The 22,599-nt window shown below is 32.5% G+C and overlaps 1 protein-coding gene across 3 annotated transcripts in view; it reads left to right on the top strand.

The window, feature by feature from the left end:
• Positions 1-310: 310 nt before the first annotated feature.
• LOC106139962 (GATA-binding factor C) overlaps positions 311-22,599 on the top strand; it is a 93,369-nt gene continuing 71,080 nt past the window's right edge. For 2 of the 3 annotated variants that reach the window (XM_013341477.2, XM_013341475.2), the window contains exons 1-2: positions 6,752-6,865; positions 9,037-9,463. In XM_013341477.2, coding sequence (XP_013196931.1) covers positions 9,217-9,463 — 247 coding nt within the window. In that variant the 5' untranslated portion in view covers positions 6,752-6,865; positions 9,037-9,216. Of the gene's footprint in view, positions 588-6,751; positions 6,866-9,036; positions 9,464-22,599 lie in introns of those variants that run through there. The other variant, XM_013341476.2, reaches the window with a different exon arrangement.

Genomic DNA, 22,599 nt, shown 5'->3' with positions numbered 1-22,599 from the left:
AAACATCCTTATTCCAATCCGTCGGTCATAGAAAATACAGTAACGCCATTGCAACATCCCGCCATTCATCACCGCGCGCGCGCCGCAACTGAACGCACACAGCCGCACCGCCCAAAAAGAGAAAAAGAAAATTTGAAAAGAGAACACTCCCATTCCGCCGCGAAACCCCGCCCGATTCGTCCGCCCGGCGGGGAAATGCACCAATCAGCGCGCAACAATCGCCGAAGCAGAGTTGCCGGTGGCGAAGCGAGCCGAACGTTGCCGAACCGTGCGTTCACAACAAAAAGTAGTAGACTGGTTTAGTGTCGGGTTGCGTCCCATAGGCGCCGCATCACGTGTCGCGCCGTCGCGTATTATTTGAAAAAGCGGACTGTTTATGTTGTTATAATTTTATTTATCAACAATTAATTTAATAATAAATAAGTATTAATTGTGGCCTGTGATAGTACTCTGTTCGGCATGAAAATGAACACGCGAGCGGGATGGAAATCATGATTTCAGTGTGTTTATGCGATTGCACCGTATTTGCAGTGATAACCTGTGATAGTGATCTGCATTGTGATAACCACCCAGTAAAAACATTGCAGGTATTTGTCAATTATGTTTGTGTGACATTCGATATTAAGCTTTCATTATATTTTTTATATTAGACAAGTTATAAGCAAAGGAAAGTGGAAAAACAAAAGATTTTCATAAAAGTATTTTAAAAAAAACTAAACAGTTATTGTATGATTTTTATAAAGGAAATGAAATTATTTTTAATGTAATAAACAATTCAATTAGTAATTATATTTTATTATTTATGACTCTTCATTTTATAACTGTGTAATTTTTCTTTAAATATAAAAAAATATATTTAACAAGTCAAACAAACAATCAATTAAAGTTATTTTTTTAAACACATTACATAAATATAGGCACAATCACAATTATACAAGGTGGTGGTGAAGGCGCATCTCTACATCCGACGGTAGAGCTTCTTAGCCTAGAGCTCTTACATGGTTAAATATCTTAGAGCAATAACTAATTTCTTCTTTACACTCTATAAAACATAGTCCATTAAAGGTTCTTTCAGATTAAACATTTAAAATATTTAAGCAGTTAAAATTACAGTATACAGTTTAAATTATTAATAAGCTATTATACAAAACTAGGCGTTCAAAAAAATAAACAGTTATATAACTCTCGTTATTTCAGATAATAGATATACCAAGAAATATACTCGTAGAAAGACAATTAAATTTGATACAAAACTTTTGGTAAAACCGCCTTATAAAAGACATAAACGGCGCACCGAAGAAAAAATCATATTTAAAAATTATTATTTGCAATAATTTTAATATTCATAACGCTTTCGTGTAAGTCATTATGAATGGTTACATAAAAACACATGTCACATTATGAGGTACTACGAGGTTGACAGAGCCAACAGTTACAAGATTTATTGCACCTATACAAAATGAATGAACAATATTTGTTAATAATATTTTATAAATCATCATAATATTAGATCACACAACTTCACAATTTAAATAAATGTATATTAACTGCCTATCAGGCAATAGGTAGTTGAACGGATTACAATAATATTACTCTATTTAAATAGTAGAAATGAAAGAAGAGATTTGTTCTAGCTACAATGTAAGTTTCTGAATTTAACATGAATAGTAAATTTCGAGTTTGAAATTAGAGAAAAACGAAAGAAGCCATTTTTAGCACAAGCGTAAGATTTTTTTCATAAATAGGCCTAATTTATGTGTTATGATAACATTAACATTGCTCACCTATTCTTACTTTTGATGTACCTTTTATTTTTTTACTACCAGTAGATATTAAGGAAGAATATTCATTTTGTGCTCTCGGCTGACAAGACCAACATTTTTTCTATTTAAAGTCACTTAACAGGTACCTACAGATAAAGTCAAATACACTAAATTTTCTTATTAAAAAGTATTTGTCAAATCAAAAGTAATAAACGAAATTTATATCATCATTTAATAAAATTACTTAGCCTATCTAAGAATATATACTTACTAATTATTATTATATAGAATATATGGCTACTACAATCTAATAGTAATTTGATAATTCATATAATAAAGATATTAATAATCGTTACGTATCAAGAATGTTATAGACATCATAATAAACTGTCATTTGACAATAACCATAGCAAATAAACACAAATCAAAGTGTATTAACATTTGTGAAAATTTAAATAACTATAGTGATATTATGACAGATTAATACTTACATAATGCTATAGTGTGGCAATTGGTAGACATTATTACACTATTATAAGTAGAAAATATTTAAACACAAGACTGATTGTCATGAATCGTGGCACAGAGATAGACCTACAGAAGTGGAAATTCCACCGGAGCGAAGTTGGGGTCAAGCCAAGTAATAAATGGTAGCTTAGAGCCTGTATAACACTGACTTTGCCTAAAAGTTACATATAATTGTGCCGTGTGGTTCCTGCACTTTAATACAATAAGTTCTATTACCCGGGGATGTCGTAAAGGCGACTAAGGGCTAATAAACTTTGGATTGTTCTTGTAGACGATAGGCTAGCAACTTGTCACTATTTGAATTTCAATTCACTTTCAGTCTCTTCAAGACTGCTATCTCTGTCTACCCCGCAAGGGATAATATGAATGTATGTATACATAAAAATGATTATAACATAATTTAAGTCTTTGATTGATTGATAAGATAACTCTAATAAGAAAGGGACTTGCCCTTATAAATATTATTATACAATTACTGGTAAAACTTGGTATTAATAAATATTTTTATACAATTAGCTATGGTAATTTATGTGTGAGCGATGTTATTCTTGACAACTTTTTGTTTGAAACAGCAAAGTTCTAAACATAATATGATGTATTTAATGCAGCTCATTAGTCACTATGTCAATACTTGTGTAAACTAATGAATTAAACAATATTTCTATAAGCAGTGTTCTGCTATCTTTTGATATATCACGACCGCTCAATTTTTTTAGAATAGGTACTGACTTGACAATATTTTCTAATTGACGTACCGTACGTGGTATTTATTCTCTAAGGGGTAGGGAGTACCAAAAGTTATAATGATGGACTTTAATTTATGAACATATTTGATTAAACATAATTATAAAAAAATATATATGTATAGTCGATATTTGGCACAAATTAAACATTTGTCAAAACAGATTTAATGAATAATAAATTCTTACAATTGGACAAAAAAAAATTCTTCATAAGAACTTTTTTTATACGCATTGCAACCATATCAATTTAAAATATTTTTCAAAAGTACTTATTGAATTTGACATTCGATTTTATTTTTAAATTTAACCGACGCCAAAGCCTCGGGATGAGACTAGCCTATTATATTCAAGCACTACAGTATGCGGATTCCATACCTAAATATAGTAATATTTACATACAATAAGTACCTGAGTTAGCAGACCCTTTACCAATCAATGTCAATGTCACCTCAGTTCGACTCATATCGGATTTTCGTCGGATTTTCGCTGCGCCGATTGGCCGCCATGACAGTTCGCGTTCGAAATTTGAATGCGGACGATGCGCAAACGCTGATCATCCAACGATAACATTTACATGTGTGCGTATTGTATATACTTCCGTTGAAATAAGGCACTAGACATATCCTGTAAAGTTTTGATTATTATTCCATACAATAACGATAAATTTCGCAAGTCTTTTTTAAATTAATTAGTTCGAATATAAACATCTCGTTTTAAATGCCCATATTTCTTTAAAAAGTATTTTTTTAATTCTATACACCTAATAGGAAATAATAATTTCCATTTTGTAAGTAGCTCGACCAACTGTATATCAAAACTGACACAAAATCTCCCTTTTATCATGATGTTAGACGATTAGACAAACACCAATCAAACGCGTATTAAAAATACATTTTCGATAAGAATGATATACTGTATAAATATTCAATCTTCGACTCGTTTTAAAATGCATCGATCAACTCTCCGCCGGGAGTTACGTCAGATTACTTTAAGCCTTATAGCCTTTTGGATCCTTTGTTTATTTTTTAACACAAAGATAATACTGATAAAGTGTTATTGTATTAAATTGTTTAATTAAAATATACACCTTTATTAATTGTTCAAAATGCAAAATAACTTGTTATTTTTGTATTCTACCCAACTTTTTTTTGCTTAAATATTAGAAAGAAGTTCTATGAGATAAAAAATATATTCAATGTGAGAAGTATTTTGTCATTTTGGTTTAATATAAAATATTAATAAATATTTTTTTAGTATAAAATGTACAAACTTACATTAATGTGAGTTTGAATACAATGCGAGATCACTAACAAAAAAACCGAAGGCCAAAGCTGGGACCATCAAAAAAATAAAAAGTCTCTACAAACTTACAGCCGATAGATTCTCAACACGTGTGAAGAGGTTCTTAATCCCTTTTGTTTTGACTGGGCTAATGGCCTGCAGTTTGACAAGCGAGGCCCAAATACTTGACCTGTCATATTAATGTTACTACCATTTTATTAATAAAAACTATTGAATTATAATACGTGGTAGTGATTAACTTTAAAGCTAATTGTTCAGAAGGATTTGAATATATTACTTAGCTGTATTGAAATAAGGTAGTTTTATTATCAAAGATTTTTAAAAGAAAAAGAAAAGATGTGAAATTTATATGAAAACTTTTGTTGAGTAAAATTTTTTTTAATATAATAGGCGTATTTTTAACTCAATGTAATCTTAGTAAAATATTTAGGTTTTTTCATAAAATATTTAAATATATACTAATTAAATAAGATGCGGGCCAAGAATAATGTATTGAAAAAAAATTTAAAAGTAAATACATAACCGAGTCGAATTCCACTCTCAAGCTCACACGATGATTAAAAATATTCTAAAAGTAAAATTAAAAATGTTATAATTGGACACAACATTCTATTATATTTTTTACCAGAAATGTCAGCGAAGGCCATTGTAATTCTAAGTTTAAAAATTACACTTTTATTCTATATTTTAAAAAAAAACCATGTTTAGAAGTTTATACTAATGCATATGAATAGCTACAATAATAAATATTATTTAATTCTATTGAATATTTTTATGCTTCCGACCAGTAATATTATTGAAAAAAGAACAATACTTTTTAATGTAGAAAGTTTAAGATGAAGTTCCGAAATTTCCTTACGATTTAATGGATCCCTAAGGTCATTATTTGGTATCAGAAACTCGATAAAGAATGAAGATAGTGTCGGACACGTTTTTTAGACTCGACTCACCTTCGGAGGTCTGCCGAGAATCAATTATCTTAATTGGAAGGCCTAATCTTAATAAGAGGACCCGATAACTGATCCGTGGTTACATATTCTAACAAGATGATGTGTGTCCACTTAATTTGTTTATCTTCCGAATAAACTGTGTGTATCCACTTAAATAAACACTTTCGTTTACGCATACGTGTATTTGAATATTTGACAGAGGTCAGAAACTCGTTTTCGATCATGCTGTGGGAATAAGTTTAATTAGTTAATTACACAGTTTTTTTGTGTTACGTGAGTGTATAATATGTTTGGGATAACAGTATCATTATATAATGAATAAATATACCTAATAAATTATGTGAAAATATGAAGAGGTAAATTATGAAATATAGTAGCGATTATTCTAATTGATTTAACTGTAACTCTGACTTCCTTTAAATTGTAACTAGAAGATGTTTTTTTGGTTCATTCAAAGTACTGATTCTTAGTTCCCAAATTTTCCTGCAGTTTTGCTCAGTCAAAATCCCACAGGAATAGTACTGTTCTGAGATAAAGTATACTCTTGGTGTTTCTTGAACTTGCGATATTTTAAGACGATCAATTGAGATGATAAAGCATGTAGCGAATTTACTAATTAACTGTCGCAATTCTTCCATAAATCGGGATCTTATGTTATTATTATATGGGTTATATTCTTCCATAAAATTAGAATTCATACTGAGCGAGTGTACTTTGCCGGACACTACTATTATAGGTTATATAAAACTTATGACGTTTATTTAATTGGCGGTAAAGTACGGTTTATAAAGAACTAGTTTGATTTATTACTGGGATGTGCTACTGGCTGATACTAGAGTACTGTACTTAGTATGTACTCTGATCGACAAGTGATAGTGTTACTCGATCATCGATCATTGCGAGACATAAATCGATTGGATCGGCCTGAGACGGTGACTTGGCGATAGAGATTTCACTTTACAATATACTTATTAGTGAGCACTGCGGTTTATTGTCATGTTTAAGTATATTATTCAAAATATAACGTATATAAAAGGCAAAAGGCTCTACAATAAAAATGCTAAAATGAATTACCTAGTAAAAAGTAAGAAATGGGAATAAAAATCATAAGCGTTGGGAGGCTTCTTCTTTGGGATCAATTAAAGAGAACATCTACTTAGCTAAACATTATAATATACCAAAACTTTATAAACTAATATTTATTTATTCATTTGGGTACAGCTCTTTTTAATATGTTATAAATAATATAGTAAATTTGTCTCACAAATACGAGCAGGTACGGTAACTTATTTAATATTTTTAACGAGGTACTAAAATATTTCAGTTACTTTTACCAGGCCAACATTGATAAGATCGAACTGTCAAAATTAGTGAAATCACAGATAATTTCGACGGTCAACTATCTTATCAAGCGTGTAACGAGGAAATCACGGAATCGGTGTAATTTGCGATAAAGAACTGATTTTGTTTTATCGAAAAAAAAGGTTTTCTTCAGTCGATGGAAAGATAGCGGTGCGTTCGGAGGTGATCTGCTGTTTACATTATCTATGGCATTAGATCCCATCTTATCAGGATTGTGGTGAGATTTTGATGTTGTTACATTTCTATTAGAGTTAATAGATCATGTCTTGTTCACACTCATGTGGGTGTAAAACAAAAACTTAAGGTCATACGAGTATGTGCTTATCATTAAATTTGTGTTTTAATATAAAGAGCATATTTTTCATAGCACACCACTTAGTAGTTTTAGTGTCTATATTAATTTAAGAGCTATATAAATAATAATAAAAAAATATTGTCAAAAAAATAATTTACAAAGTGCTGTTACAAGTAACATTAAAATGCACATTCAGATATTGAAAAAGATACCTTCTTAAGTTTCACATACGTATCCATTTGGTGGGTTTGAACATATTTATTGCTTTTTAGAAAATTGCTGAGTGGTAACGTCGTCCGCCTTGACCAATTTGTATGTATATAGCTTATATATCTTACATATCTTATATTTTACATTTTTTTTAAACTCAGAAGATTATTTAACAAATTTCACCTACAGAAAACCGTTCCAAATGAGAATTGTAGTGATATATTTTTATGATTTTTGTTTATGTAGGATTTGGACGTAAAAATATTAAAAAGCACAGAAAATATTATGCACAACAATGGGTTGTCACCACTAAAGGAATACGTATTCTGTTGATAAATGAACGTGGCTATAAAAATCTTTATCTAAATCTGTTTAATCCTCTTAAGTCAATAACGTTCTTTATTTGATTTTATAGCCATACAATAAAATATTTATCGAGAGTACAACTAATACATGTTTATTTCTATATAATAAAAAAAAAATATATATAAATAATTTCTACATGGACACAAACCCATTAAAATATATTTATATAAAATTTGATAACAAGTGTAAAATTGATTATTTCATTAAGTGTTTTCTTGTTGTCATTATAAATTGCTTCGTATTAAAAATTATTAACTTCATTTGTTATTCATAAATTCTACAATGATTATTTATATAAAGAATAACTTTGAAATAAATAAAAAAAATATTCACTTGGCTCTATTTACTCCATTATAATAAAGACGTGAAAGCACGTTATAAAAATTATATTTATTGACATTATTATGTAAGAATTTCCATTCAAGTTTTGTAGAGGAAAAAAAAATAATATTACTTACAATATCAGTACTTTTATGACTACTTACTTCAAAGATAATTAAATCGATAAATTAATATCGATTTGTTTATCTGACATGTTTATCTAATCGGAATAATTAATCGCCGATGCAACAATTTACAAATTCACAATGGCAAACTTTAAAAATTAATTTTGTTGGCGCCTAAAATGTTATACATTCATGATACTTTTAAGAAAGTACTCACATACATTTAAAATCACGCCTCTTTCCCGGAGGGATATGCAGAGACGACATCTTTCCACTTTATTTTGCTTTTATCTTTTCATGTAAGATTGGTATTCTTGATCTGACTCTTGTACCAATAATTTAACAAATTTTAATTTCGATTATAATTTTCTACGAAAATATGAATAAGTAGGAAATGCAATCCTCTAAATTTGATGATGGGCCCGGCGGACTCACCAATTGAACGCATCATCATTTTTATTTCAACCTCTCTCTGTGTCTTACACAAAACTGTAATAATATAAAATTATAAGTCATATTTATCTACTATAATAATAGTCTTAAATGAATATAAATTTTAAAGACAGCGCCTTATGAGGTAGGCTATAAACATTGTATTTTTTGTTGAACTCCACCACTACACAATTCGATATCTTTAGTAACATTAGCCACAAACTGGTATTAAGTAAGTATATCTAGGTAATTCAACAGAAGCTATATTACTATCTGTCATCATCTTGAACAATATCAGATTTTTCATCGAGTGTCCAATGGCCGGCAGGCTACTACGACTGATATAGTACAGATATCTTTAGTGACTTTAGTGTTAATAAAAATCACGGCTCGGTTGGCTAACAACACTTAATGTACGCTTATCGCTTATCACGTCGGTATCGAGTGTTGTTCGCGCGATATCGCCTAATCAAATTGAGAGCGTATCGATATCTTCGACGTCTTACGATTGTGCACCACTATTATCTTAATTGATTGTTTTTTTTTGACAAAATACCGACGTCGGATTATTTTTTTGCTTTTGATGTTGCGCAAATTGGACTAAAGCTTTTTACTGAAACATAGTTTATCTCTTTCCAGATACGTGCAATATGAACTGGTCGCCAAGGTCGGAAGTGTCGTCGTGATTCCGATCGCAAAATGCTAAGACTGAGCTCGATTAAACGCATTCAGTGATAAGCGCGAGCGATTTACAAACGATTGACTGTTGAAATGCGGATAGGGGAGTGGACTTCCAGTGCGTGTGTATAAAAGCGATGCATGGTTTGTGAGGTCGAAAAAGCGGTCATGGATATGAGCGGAGAGGGCGGCGGAGCGGGCGCCAGCGCGTTGCAACAGCGGTGGTACGAAGGCCGCGTCAACGGCAGCCCGGCCGCCGGCGACGTCAGCTCGGAGGCGAATGGAGACGGGTTCTTCCATTCTCCCCTGGAGGGCGGACACCACAGCCGCGCCCGCTACTACCACCAACAAATGCACGCCCCCTATTCATCTGCTGTCAGTTCGCACGGTAAGAAAATCATTTTACTACTTTCTTCGTGATCGAAAAGGCTTTTCTCAGATACCAATCTGAATTTTTGTGTAAATCACTTCGCTAGAATTAACGCGGTAATTAACTGCGTTAAGCCGATTTCTTCCATCGCGAGTAAAACTGTCAGAATTAAGCAAATTGCTCTCACGGCCGGTAGTCAGCGTCGAGCGACGTTATCGCACATCAGACGATATCTCTTCAAAACTCCACAATTAATTCAACGGAGCCGACCAGTCAAAATCGCCATTCTGTAAGGTGACAGCTTAGGTAAACACGATCTAAAATGGGCCTCGTCCGTAAAAGAAAAAAATAATTCCATCTTTTTGTTTTTTCTTTTGAGGTTTAAATTTTATGGCCGCAATAAAGTTTTTCGTGGAGACAGGTGGCTCTTCTTTATATTTTAACTACTCGTATGGGCGCGCACGAAACTTCATCTACAGGTAGGTGCTTAGAGGCTAGATTGGGATGCGGCGCGTTCGGGGACGATTAGAATTTATTTAGCGGCGTGTCGGTAGTGATGTGACACTTAAGAAACTGTGTCACTTCTCGGAATCGGAACTGGGAATTGATTTCGTCGCGTTCACAGCAGTTATGTATCGTAGTTTATGTGAGCGGGCCGGCCGCCCTGTCCCGGTTTTTGGGCTGTTTGTAAACCTTATCGTGTTGTACGATACGAGTGTACCCGATGCGGCTACTTGTCGCCATGATTATATCTGAATCTGGTGAATTCCAACTCGATTAGGTTACTTACATACAAAATTGTGTGATACACCGATGGCCGGGGTTTGATAACGTTGTAAAATATAATAATTGAATATTTCCACCGCTGTTTGGTAATTCAATTTCCGTTTCGAGCCATTATTTTGTGTAAATGTTCAAGTATTTGCCGAAGCGAGTATTAAGCGCTTATGTTAATTTTTCTTTGTTGGATCGGTGTGCCACAGTTGCGAAGGAGTTGTAAAAAGTATTTTTTAGCATAGTGAGGGGGTCGTAAAGTGGCTACGATGACAAGTCGTATCGTTTTCACTGGAGCCGGCGGGTTTACGAGCGGCCGCGAACCGACTGCTGTCTTATTAACAACCAAATTATTTATAGTTATTTCCAAAAGAAACATAAGATAGATATGTATTTACATACATACAAGTGTATATATGTATATATAAGAGTTCACATCTATGTACAAGTAAAAATACATACAGATAATAACGATATTCACAAGTGGATTTTTGGTAACACCACGTGAAATTCCGGAAAGAAAATGTTACCTGAATCTCTAGAGGTTCTTTGTACTAAATATTATGGAAATTGGAATTTATGTCCTGCCCTGCAACCAAATATAAATTATTAGTATAGCTATCGTCAGAAAAAACTGCAGTACAAAACTTATATTCCATCTATGCTACATTTTAATAATTTTTCATCATACCTATTCGTGTATTTTTGTGTTAAGCTTTAATGAAACAATAAATCTGGTTTCCATTGTGACCCTGTAACGCGATCCTTGGCTCGATTTGACGCTCCTCCCTAATTTACGACGGGCCAGGGCGATTGATGACATACTCGAAATTATTTATTTCAATCGTTTGGACCTCTTTTATAGTTTATTTTTATAAGCCCCAACATCTGTAACGCTACACTTTGAATTTTGAAATTATACACCATAGAAAGTATCAGTAGAAAAATGTGTGTATTGAAAACATTTTATTATTTGATTTATTTGGTAGTGTTTTATTTTTGGAAGAAACGTAATGTTTATATGGCAAAAAAATCAAAAAAATTATTTTTAAATAATACCTAAGTATATTATAAATTACATCTCTTATAGCATAGAAAAGAGAGAGGAATAAGTTTATTAGGGATTATATCTAGTACGGCCCCTTCCTTTTTTATGATTTCCCATATTCCACTAAATGTTTAATAGTGAGATAGTAAATTGAAGTCATCTTTAGGTATATTAATAAGCTCAGTTGACTTAAAGTGCTTTCAACCGCAGCAAATGAAACATTTAACTGAGATTAAACGTTTAGGTATGTTGAATTTCATACCTATTTAGCAAAATGACAAACATGACACAATTATATCTTTAAGACTTATACTTTCTGATTTGAATTCTATCACTTGAAAACAAAGTTTAAGTTTTATTAAAAGTCAGTACACTTATGACAAAAAAAAGTCAAGCTGATTCGTCATTTTAAGGTGTGTGACTATGCGACAGAATTGTTAGGTATATCAATTTTGTATTGAATACAAAGTAGATAGGTTGGCGAATTTAGCAATACTCGTAGATACTTATTTCATTTCTATTTCGATAAATATGTATAGAACTCTGTCTGAATATAAATTAAGTAGGAGTATCTTCTTGTTAAAATATTTGTTCTCGGAATATTTTACTACCAAATTAAAGATTTAAGGTATTCTAAGTAATAAATTTAAATTGTTAGTTAAAGTACGCAAGCCATAAACTTCAATTAACTAGTCTGGTATCATGGCATATATTTAACTAATTCAATAAGACAAGAATACATTTCAATCAATGAAAATCTAAATTAAATGAGAATTAAGTTTCACATTTGACCTATTTAGTGTCTTTAAAAATAAAATTACTCATATGCATGAAACTTACTTTCGCACAGGGCTTCTGATTGTAGCCTATGGATTATTCTGATTTACAAGAATATTACTGTAATTTTTCTGTGAAAGTTTGTTTAAAATTTTCCCATTTATAGTAATAAGTAATACTTAGGTGGTGGTTACGATATGAATCAGTTATCGAAATCAAATTAATTGCGAAACTCATTGTTTATTTGCAAACTAGACTAAAATACAGGTTTGCTTAATAAGAGAGGCCAGACTGTGAATTGTCTTTATTCTGTCGCAAGTTTAACATCACTAGACTGCGCAAATGAGACTTTTTCAATTACCGCTTTCCGTGGGTAAAATAAATGAATGTGGAGTGGCAGCCCGTTGTCTCATCACAACGTTCTCATACACAGTTTCCTTTTTGTTAAATTTTGTGCGGACTTTTTACAAGAAAGAAATTGCAGTTGGCTCATTTAATTTTTCTCTGCTAAAGGCAGTTGAAATGGCAAATTTTAGGAAGATGTGAAAAGTATGATATCAGGAATTGTTTTTGGGTTAAACGAGTATTACGAGTAATGAACAAATGTGACTGATTCAGATCGTTCTGATTTTAAAGACAGAATTACTAATGTATTGTTTTTCATGGTACTTACTTACTTTTAATCAACAACTTTGCATTTTAACATAAAATTTTGGAAGTATTAGATAAGAATTTGCTGCGACCAGGTAGAGTAATATTTTTCTTTTGCATTTCTTTGAGTTAGATAACATAGAAAGAGTTAAAATTTTAACCGGCTTTTGTAAGTGTTTTCAAAACCTCTCATCATCATCATACTTAATTTCATTACAATGTTGATCGTCGAGTAAGTGACATAAAGTGCAGTATTTATTTTGCAACCGACTTAATAATAACTTAATAGGACCACAGAAAGCCCCTAACAGTTTCATTCATTGTCTCAAGGCTAGCTTGTAATATAAACCTTCAGAGTAGCAGTCAAAGTTGAATTTAGAGTGTAGAACTGATGTTATCAAGGCTGGTTATCTGATCATGTCCCGTAGATAATTATTTTCCCTTGCATACATAGCTATTATTTAATGACAATGGTTATGAAAATGCGTGCATTTGGCAAATGCATGTGACCATCGGTGTGTGACGTCGTGTGCGTGCGCGCTGTGCGTGTGTGAGTTCAACGGGAGCCCGAGATTGGCGCAATTAGCCGCGGGGGGCGGGGCCTGCGCCTGCGCACGGCGACATCTCCACCCAGGCACACTGACGCACAAAAATAATGTTGCCAGGAACCGTTAATTAGGTCTCAACGAAATGCAAATAATATCCCGCTGGATGAGTAGATTTAATTGCGATATTAAAAATGTCCGAAGGATGCGATGCTATCGTTAAAACGATTATGTTATTTTATTATTCAGTATTATCATAAAATTGCTAGGATAAATAAATCAACATCTTATTACATGTCTTTCCTTTTGAATGTTATCTATGCAATAATGGGATGGCGAGGGAAACAAATATCTTTTTTTACTACATTGAGAATTCAATGAAAACCTCCTTTACAAATAAACATTACTCTAAGACCATTGCACATGCGTAAATGGAATATTGGCATAACTTTCCAGACAACAATTGGACACATTCACTGGTTCCAGTGAATCGGGAACGATTGCAACTTGTTTCACTTACTTTTAATTGGAAATATACGTGAATTCTTTCAAATATATTCGCGCGTGAAAAATTTATTTTTTCATTTAAAATAAAATATACGCAATGATTACGCTTATTCTCGGAGGGGCAGGCAGAGATGACAACTACCTTCTTACCTACAGGTTAGTATAATAAGGTTTATTTTTATTTATCTCTCTTCATATTTTTTCAAACTTTTTGATTTAGGGTAGGTTCTATTCCTACTCTAAACTTCTTTTCCCCTTAAGTACCTACATTTTGATAAATAAAAATATCGAATATATATTACATCGATACAAATTTGTAGGCGAACATAATAGGACAAAAGATCCGATTCTGGTAATTTATTTCGTAGCAGTCATATGGTTGGCGTAGCAGTCGTAGCCGTAGCGTAGCGTAGACAATGATTCCCAAATTTCTGTATTTTTGTAGTCGCCGTAGCATAAGACTATAATATTAGTATCAGATTAAATTCGTATTCACGCATTTAACGTAGGCACTTTATATTGGAGCTTTTAATGGTTTGTGTAGAAATCGATATTCAATTGTTTTTTATTATTAAGTTCTACCTACATTGTTTTTGATCACACTAGTCAATCTGCGGTACAACTTAAGATCACATCATTATAACAAGATGAGTTCGGCCAACTTTTCTTCATATAACACAACATAAACCTGCTTAACCTCTAATTAGCTTGGTCATGATTTACCAATTTCCTCTTGGCGTCTAACTTGTCGACCAAGCAGAAAAGACAAATGCATCAAATCTTATTGTTGTGGAGATGGTGTATGCCAGTTTTGAGCGTTTCTTTCAAGTGGCCGCCTGTTTAATGTTTTGTGAAGGCTAATATAAGAAAGCCGCTCTGATGAATAACGGGTTAGTTTAACTTAATTAATCGTGAAGTGCTTCTGCACAAACTGATGCCATCTTGGTATTTAGAAATGATGATCATAGGAACATGGAAATTAATGATTCTTCTACCATAAACAAAAAGGTTAATCAATACATCTATCCATACTACTTAATATTATAAATGTAAAAAGTGTACATAAGTAGGTAAATACTATATTATACATTCGTGTGTGTTTGTTTGTCCGTCTTTGAGATCAAAACCACTTCATGAAATTTTTTATAGTGTGAAATACGAAGGACATATGTAAGATTTTTACGCGGTTGGAGCCGCTGAAAATGTAGTTCTGTATAATACGTTATTTAAACTATTCATAGAAAACTTAGTAAGTACGTTGTCCGTCGCTTCATGGCCTATAAGTCTTGTAGCTAGTGGCTTCGTTTACCCCGTAAGGGATATTTATTAAAAAAAAGAGAATAATTAAGAGATGGCACTTCATAAATCGAGTTTATAGTCTGCATAAATCGTAACTTCGTGTACCTACTGTCGGCCACAATTAGAATTATCGATCGCGGCACAAACAACAGTGTTGAACAAAACAACGGTTAGTTTTATTGCCCTTCTCGTGTTGAAACTTCGCCCTCGCTATCGATCCACGCCTTTCAGGTCCATTTGACCTAATTAGTTAACTTTTTAAATTGAACACTTTGCCTGTGGGTTTTTTAATTGTTTGTCTGTGCTTCGATTTTTTATATGCTATTTTTATATTTTTTGGTGCCACAATTGTTGGTACAAGAATAGGAAAGATATGGAGTGGCTATATCTTTTCCATGGATGTCGTAAAAGGTAACTTAGGGAAAGGTAATTAGAGTTAGGATTCTTGATGTAGGCGATAGGCAAGGAACCTGTCACTATTTGAATCTCAATTTCATCTTATGCCAAGCAGTTGAACTTGACCATAAGTATGTAATACCTAGAGTATGTCATCTTGTTTCTCGTTAGAATTACTTCATTGTTATCTACTAAAGCCATAACTGTAGATATGTAAATTTTAAATTAGTTATATAAATTTTTCCTCAATAAGTTCTCTAGAGAAGGGAAAACTTTGAGATGTTTTAAAATCGTACCGTTCCAATTGCATGTTTATAAATAACTGTGCCTCTTCAGTAAAAATTAAAAAAAAAACATTTGTTCAAACAATGTTTGAATCTATTGCGTTCCAATGTAATCAACATTTAAATTCGCTTACATCATGCCGTACTTAATTTTAGTACGGCGCATGCGTTCCCAGCCAGTTTTTTTTCTAATCGGTCATTATTAGGCTCCACATAAAAAGAGACCCCGAATACAGTCCGCTGCACCCGACGCCGCTCACTAAAGAACTTAATGTATTCATTTTGCTTTTGTATCTTTCGCGTGATTAACTTTGATCGATTGCATCCAAATATTGATATTTGATATTAAAATCTGGCGACCGGCGTGCGAACGGGGCTGGACTAATCTAATAAAATAAATGCGAAAGTTTGTGTGTGGATGTGTCTGTGTTTGTAACTTTTTACGCATAAACTTCTAAACGGATTTTCTTTAAACTTTGCACTAATATAGCTTAGACATTTTAATAACATATCAACTTATCATTAATAGAGTTTTCGGCGGATAAAGTCGCAGGCAGCAGCTATTGCGTAATAAAGAAAAGGCAAATAAAACGTTTTTTCCCGTCGTTTGCATGGTAATGAGCAATAACCGAGTCTCGAACATGTTTGGGAGCGCAACTTTGAAATATGAATGCATTTCGCAAGTTTTGCTCAGTATGAGATATTCTGACATTACTCATTACCTAATTATGTGTGCAATTAGGCCTGAGTAATGTTATCTTTAGATCTTAAATAGTCTTTTTTGTTGCGGACGGTACTTTTATTGTTTGTTCTTAGCTAAAACGTTGTCATAGTAAGATGAGTATTTTTGGATTCCTAGTCAATTGTAAAATTCAGTTAGGCAACGGGGGTGAGCGTCGTGATCAATTTTTTGACTGTGCAGTTCTAATATTATTTATTATGGCACAGAAATAATGTGAGGGTTCAAAGGTTCCGGGGTTTGATCATTGGTGGGCCGGGTACAGTTAGCCTCTAATAACAATGGTTTCTTATAAGGCTGGGTCTTTGATTATAAATTATATTAACGTGTTTAGCGTGATCTCTAAACACGTTAATATAGCCTACGTGTAATCCTTTAACTGCGAATTATCATAGTTTATTGTTAAAGTCAATTTCAATATGTACTTTGTCAATTATTTATGAGACGAGTTAGTTATTAAAGCTAAAGTCAAAATGAAGTAGTCTGTCTCCGCCTAATGTAAGGTTAGGAAGGGCCTGGTTTTCCGGTCGAACGAAGCGCTGAAGGTGATGCACTCGGATCTTGATGGATGAAGGCACAGCGGCGCAGGCATGCGGCGCACGTAGAATCTTCTATATCTAACATTTTGCCACTAACGTTCATTGAATTCCTACTATGCAATACCCTATTTTCCTCGACATAGAGTTTATAATTGAGGAGAAAGCTCTTTTCTAATGTTACAACCAGGATGAATGCAGTGTAGATGAGTCGGTGGTTTTGTCACGATTTGTCATACATAGATGCGGTCGTAGAGGTTCCTCGACAACGAGGAGTTATGATCGAAATTCGAATCGCCAATGAACTGTGATGTGGTTCTTTATTAATTGATTGGCTCTTAAATATTCCAATAATGCTGGCCGCAAAGACATTCTGTCTGCGGTTGGTTTCTCGGAAGAAAAAAATAACGGTTATTAAGCATTTTGAGGCAGTTAATCGCGCGGGGTGTAAGTCAAGTAAAAATTAGGGCGAACGAGGCCATGTTGTGTCGCCATTAAAATGTTCAAAGCGGTATAAATCGTCATGAACATGAGATTTATATTTTCATTAGCGTTGTATTTTATTTAAACATTTGGGGCAGAGGGCGTTAGCGTTCAGAAGGCTATATTCGCGGCACATTACGGAGGATGAATGATTTCCTGGCCATGATTTATTCGGCTGTATTCAGCTACCGACCGGAGACCGGCACGGCGACCTCACTGCGGCTAGCTACTAGCTTATGGCGGATTCGAAAAAGTAACCAAGAATTACGTTGTGAGAAGAAATACTATTTTATCTGTATTTAAAATAACACATTTGAAATAATTCTCTTTCAAGCCAATGTAGATTTGTTTCATAGGATCCCATGTGTATCTATTACAAAAGACACAGACATTTCCGTCTTTACTGTTACTAGCTACTCCTTCACGGGTTGACACAAAATTAAGGCCGATAAGTTTGGTTTTCATATTATTTTATCAGATCAATATGATTACAAGTTGAAGCTTCCCGTAAGAGAATAACAAGTGAGCATTTCGTAGCAAATAGGTACACTGACCTGGTGGCTGCGGCCGCTGGTCTACTGCAACCACTGACATGAAGAATGCGAGTACACCTGGATCAAATATTACGTAAGTACCAATTGAAAGCAGCTATTCTTTGACCCCAAGCGACCACACCCAGTAAACTGGGTACTAAGCTTAATTCTTTACATGTTAATTGTGGAATTTTGTGTGATTTGTTCAAAAAAATAAAGACTATTTTGTTTATTTTTCTGATTTGTAATATAAGTGAGATGTATGATTTAAAAATTCGAAATAGATTACGGAATCGGAATAACATTTAACAAATAGTTCTATAGTACATTTACGCCAATATCAGCACAACAAGTGCCAAAATTACAAAAGTAGCGAGTTAATCTTACATAACCAACATGTAGTCCAGAGTACATTATAGAGGTCAGTGGCTGTAACGAGCCACAGATAATGCCAACTTATAATTCGCAGGCTACGGCGTACGCCAAATAACCGTCATCAAACCATAGACTATAGCGCAGGCAATGTGCGAGCAAATCCCTCAGTTAGGAAATTATAGTGGTCAATTTTGACACAGTAAATGATAATATTTTTTTACCTTCATTTTAAGACGTAATTATGTAATATAATATAATTTAATAGTTTTGTTATTGCAGTATTGAGTTTTATTCCCATAATATTATTGGAAATGGTTTTAAAATTTTTACCACCCTTTCTATAGTTCTTCTATAAAAATTTCTTATATTCCGACCAATCTTCAAAATTATTTTCATAGTGATTTTTTTTTGTAGAATCGGCTAAATAAATAGTTGTCAAGTATGAACTAAAATTAAAGTCTTAACTTTATTGCGTAGCTTTTAAAAGGAATAATTAAAATATCAATAAATTAATTATAGGTAGTTGATTCAGTTAAAAGTAAGATCTGTTGCTATGTAATCTGTATTATAACTGCAGGTGCACATTGTCATATATCACGCGTAATTAACCTCTATATCTATTAATATAGAATTGACTTTCAAATGCACTTCAAATTTCAATTCATTGCCCATGTTTTGGACTATTTGGAGTTCACCAACAAGATGTTTTGCTGCAAAACTAGTTTGTCTATCGGAATTAGGTAATTGGTTGTTATATATTGTATATAGATGTATGATTCAATGTTGATTAAGTACTTCTTTTGTTCAGTTTAAAACAGTTTTAACTCAACCGCGCGAGAGAAGTTAATGTATTTCTGTGGACGCTAAAATACATGGATTGTACTTTCTTTACGTATTACGTTTCTTACGGGTCAAAGTTTTTTAACATAAGTCCTTTGATTATTTCTTAATTAATTAAAATATTTTTCAATCACTGGCAACCAAACAATAATTCCAAATAACTTTCATTAAAATTGCCTATGCGTTGTTAATTATATTATGCATATTTTACAACTTATAAAAGTATTTTTACAATGATTTATTCAACACCACAATATACTTAAAATATGTCAGATATATAAAATACCAATTTCGATTAAGTTATTACAGCAGTAATTACATAATTATTTACTCATACGTGTTTGTGTACTTATTACACCTATAGATATGAAAATAAAACAGAGGCGGCATTAACTGATAAGTATAGAGAAAATGATTGACCCTCAATGATTTTTTTAAAAGTTTCGTAGGTAAATGAGTGAAATCAGTTCCTAAGATTAATTAAGATAAGTATACGTAAGGGATTTATTTCAATTGAATATTATGTAAGTGCAAACTATGTGATAATATTGCTTTTTAAAAACTTGGCTCGTAAGAAATATTTTAAACTTAGCGGAAAAATTTGTGAGAGTAACCTTAAGTTTTCCTTTAATAATTCTGAAACTGAATCTCAATTCCGTCATTACTCCAGCTGAATTGTGACTTTTCAGTTCTTCCGAGTCTTTTGGCTCTGTCTAAGCAAAAAGTAATCTATTTTTCAAATGTCCAGTCTATATTATTCAAAGTCTATGGTCACGCACGACACATAGCTTCGACCTAACCAAGATAGCAGTTACCTTATTGATCATAGTTGCATCCAAGTCATAGCGCAATAACTTTGATTAAAACCTCCGCTAAGTAACTAATAATGTCCGTTTGATTTATTATGTTCAATATCATTACACACTTGTCATATTTATTACACTGTGACTACAATTATGACCTTAGCATATTGTATCTCTGACTTTAAATTGTTGTATTTGAAATTTTAGTAAAGGCCATCTAAACTAAACTAGTAATATCCCAACTTATATTATTATTGCGAAAATATTTTTATTTGTCTGTTTGTTACCTATTCACGGACTCTTCTTCTTTGGATCTTTCTTAAAATATCTTCTTGAAATTTCACTTTTATGTAATGAAGAATCTGGAGAAGGACATAGGTACCTTTCATTCCTGTTAAAACTATAGTTCCCGTAGGATTTGTGAAAAAGCTTTTCTAGGTGGCGAATTCGTCGCTTTTTGTAGATGGCACTAAATTCAAGCGGGCAAAGCTGCGAGAAAAAATTAAATATATATGTATATTTAATTTTTATTTACATATAACTATGTACTATATTAAAAATAAAGAACTTGAGATTTTACTTGTGTAAAATTTGGGAACTAGTTTTTATTCGCTATGGATGTATGGGAATCAATCGCACACTCATACTGTGATGAAAGGGAATTGAAAAAAGGAAAAGGTTTGATATCAACAGAGCTTGTCATCAGTCTCTGCCCACAAGTTTGATAAGATCATTGTGGTCTATTCGTAAATTAATTTCTTTGTAACAATCAATACCGCAGACCGCAAATTGTGTGATAGAACTTGATAAAACACACACAAACCATTATTACTTAACTTTATGTATTTTTACAATAATTGGATTCCTGTGGTTTTTATTTAAAATTCTGTGAAATTAATTTAAAAGGTAATATTACTTTTTTATACTACATATTATTTGGCTCGCTAAAGCCATGTGGTTCCCGGAACTTTGAGAATAGGACCACTACATGACTTTCTTTGGATGACTTTTCTATGGATATATGGTGATAAAAGTGATAATGAACATTAATCTAATGCAGTTTTTATCATGACCCAATATGACTTCGTGTAAAAACCTGACTTACCCAATCCAGGATATGGTCAAAAGTTTCCCCGAGTGGACGTATATTATAAAATTACAAAATTTATATTTTTTACCACTTCGATGTAGGTCTCCCGTGTAACAATTGAATCAACTAACAAGATTTTTAATCGAGTCATATCTTGCGCATATAAAGTATCTAATTATATATCAGTACTGTACCTAATACAATACTGCCTGCAGATGTAAGCGCTTCAAGAGTCAATTTTATTTAATGACATTACATACAGTCTTCAGAATTTAAAATTTCGTGTAACATCATTATTTCGATATATTTTTTTTATTTACAAACAATTTTTATTAAACTTTTCTATGTTTTTTTTTGTTGATTAATATGAATTTTTTGTTGCATTATTCATTTAAATTTAGGTTAATATTATTAAAATATTCATCGTCCACCACCCAGAAAATATTTTAATAATAAAAAACTCATTGTACGAGTAATAAAGTACATAATGAGAATGCTTAAAGGACTTGTGTCTTTTTATTTGGTTAACTATTCTAGCTCAAAGTACACAGGTGTCGATTTTAATAACTGCCAATTATATAACAGATGTGTTCTAACGCAATGGCAGAAATGATTAAAATACTAACTTAGTCATAAAATATTCACCAGTTTAGAGTCGCTGATTTTGATCTCTATAAGGTCGTTTTAATTAAGGGTTGTTTAGTCATTAGTGGACCTTGAACTACTATGCCAATAACGTTAAATACAGTAGAAATATGATTTTAACATACCTACTTGAATGTTAAAAGTAAAATAGATTTATCAATTTAAAAAAATTGTATTTTACTTAGTAACTCAAGAATTTCCCTATCGTTATGATAAAGCAACTATTTTATAATTATGAACGCTTGGTTGCGTCTTTTGTTAGAAAACATTCTTTGAATATCGTAAGTAGATTGGTATTTGAGTTGAGTTATGATATGGCTCAAACCCAAAAATTCATCGTATACTGTTTATCATTGTATAGCAACTATATCTTATCGGTTTCAAAAAGGATTCCTTGACAAAAAAAATACATTACGAGACAAAAATTTTCCAATACTTGTTAAGAATCATGTAGCATAGATTTGTTTAGATATGAGTAAGATACTACTGTTTAAGATCGTATCTGTACCCATATTTGGAAAATATTTATTTATTAATTCATACAAATGGGCGTCGTGTTTTTGGCAGTCTCAGAACCACTTTATTTTCTTTTATGAAATGACTGGTCTCAGTCAAAAGTTATCATAAGAATAAAATTATTATAAGTACTAACAAACAGAAGGACATTTGAACTAGCTGGTCTGATTAGGGCAAAGCATCTGGAGAAAGGTCAGGTCAAGAACGCTCAAAACCGATGCTTGCACGAAAAGCTTAAGGATTTTGGCGCAAGTAAAAGTTTGTGCATACGAAATAAAAGTTTGTGCAATCCACGTTCATCTAGATTATCGAT

This window comes from Amyelois transitella, chromosome 7, assembly GCF_032362555.1.
Source record: "Amyelois transitella isolate CPQ chromosome 7, ilAmyTran1.1, whole genome shotgun sequence".
In the NCBI taxonomy this organism is placed as follows: Eukaryota; Metazoa; Arthropoda; class Insecta; order Lepidoptera; family Pyralidae; genus Amyelois; species Amyelois transitella.
Note: the sequence above shows the minus strand (reverse complement) of the source record. Positions and strands in the feature narration are given on the sequence as shown.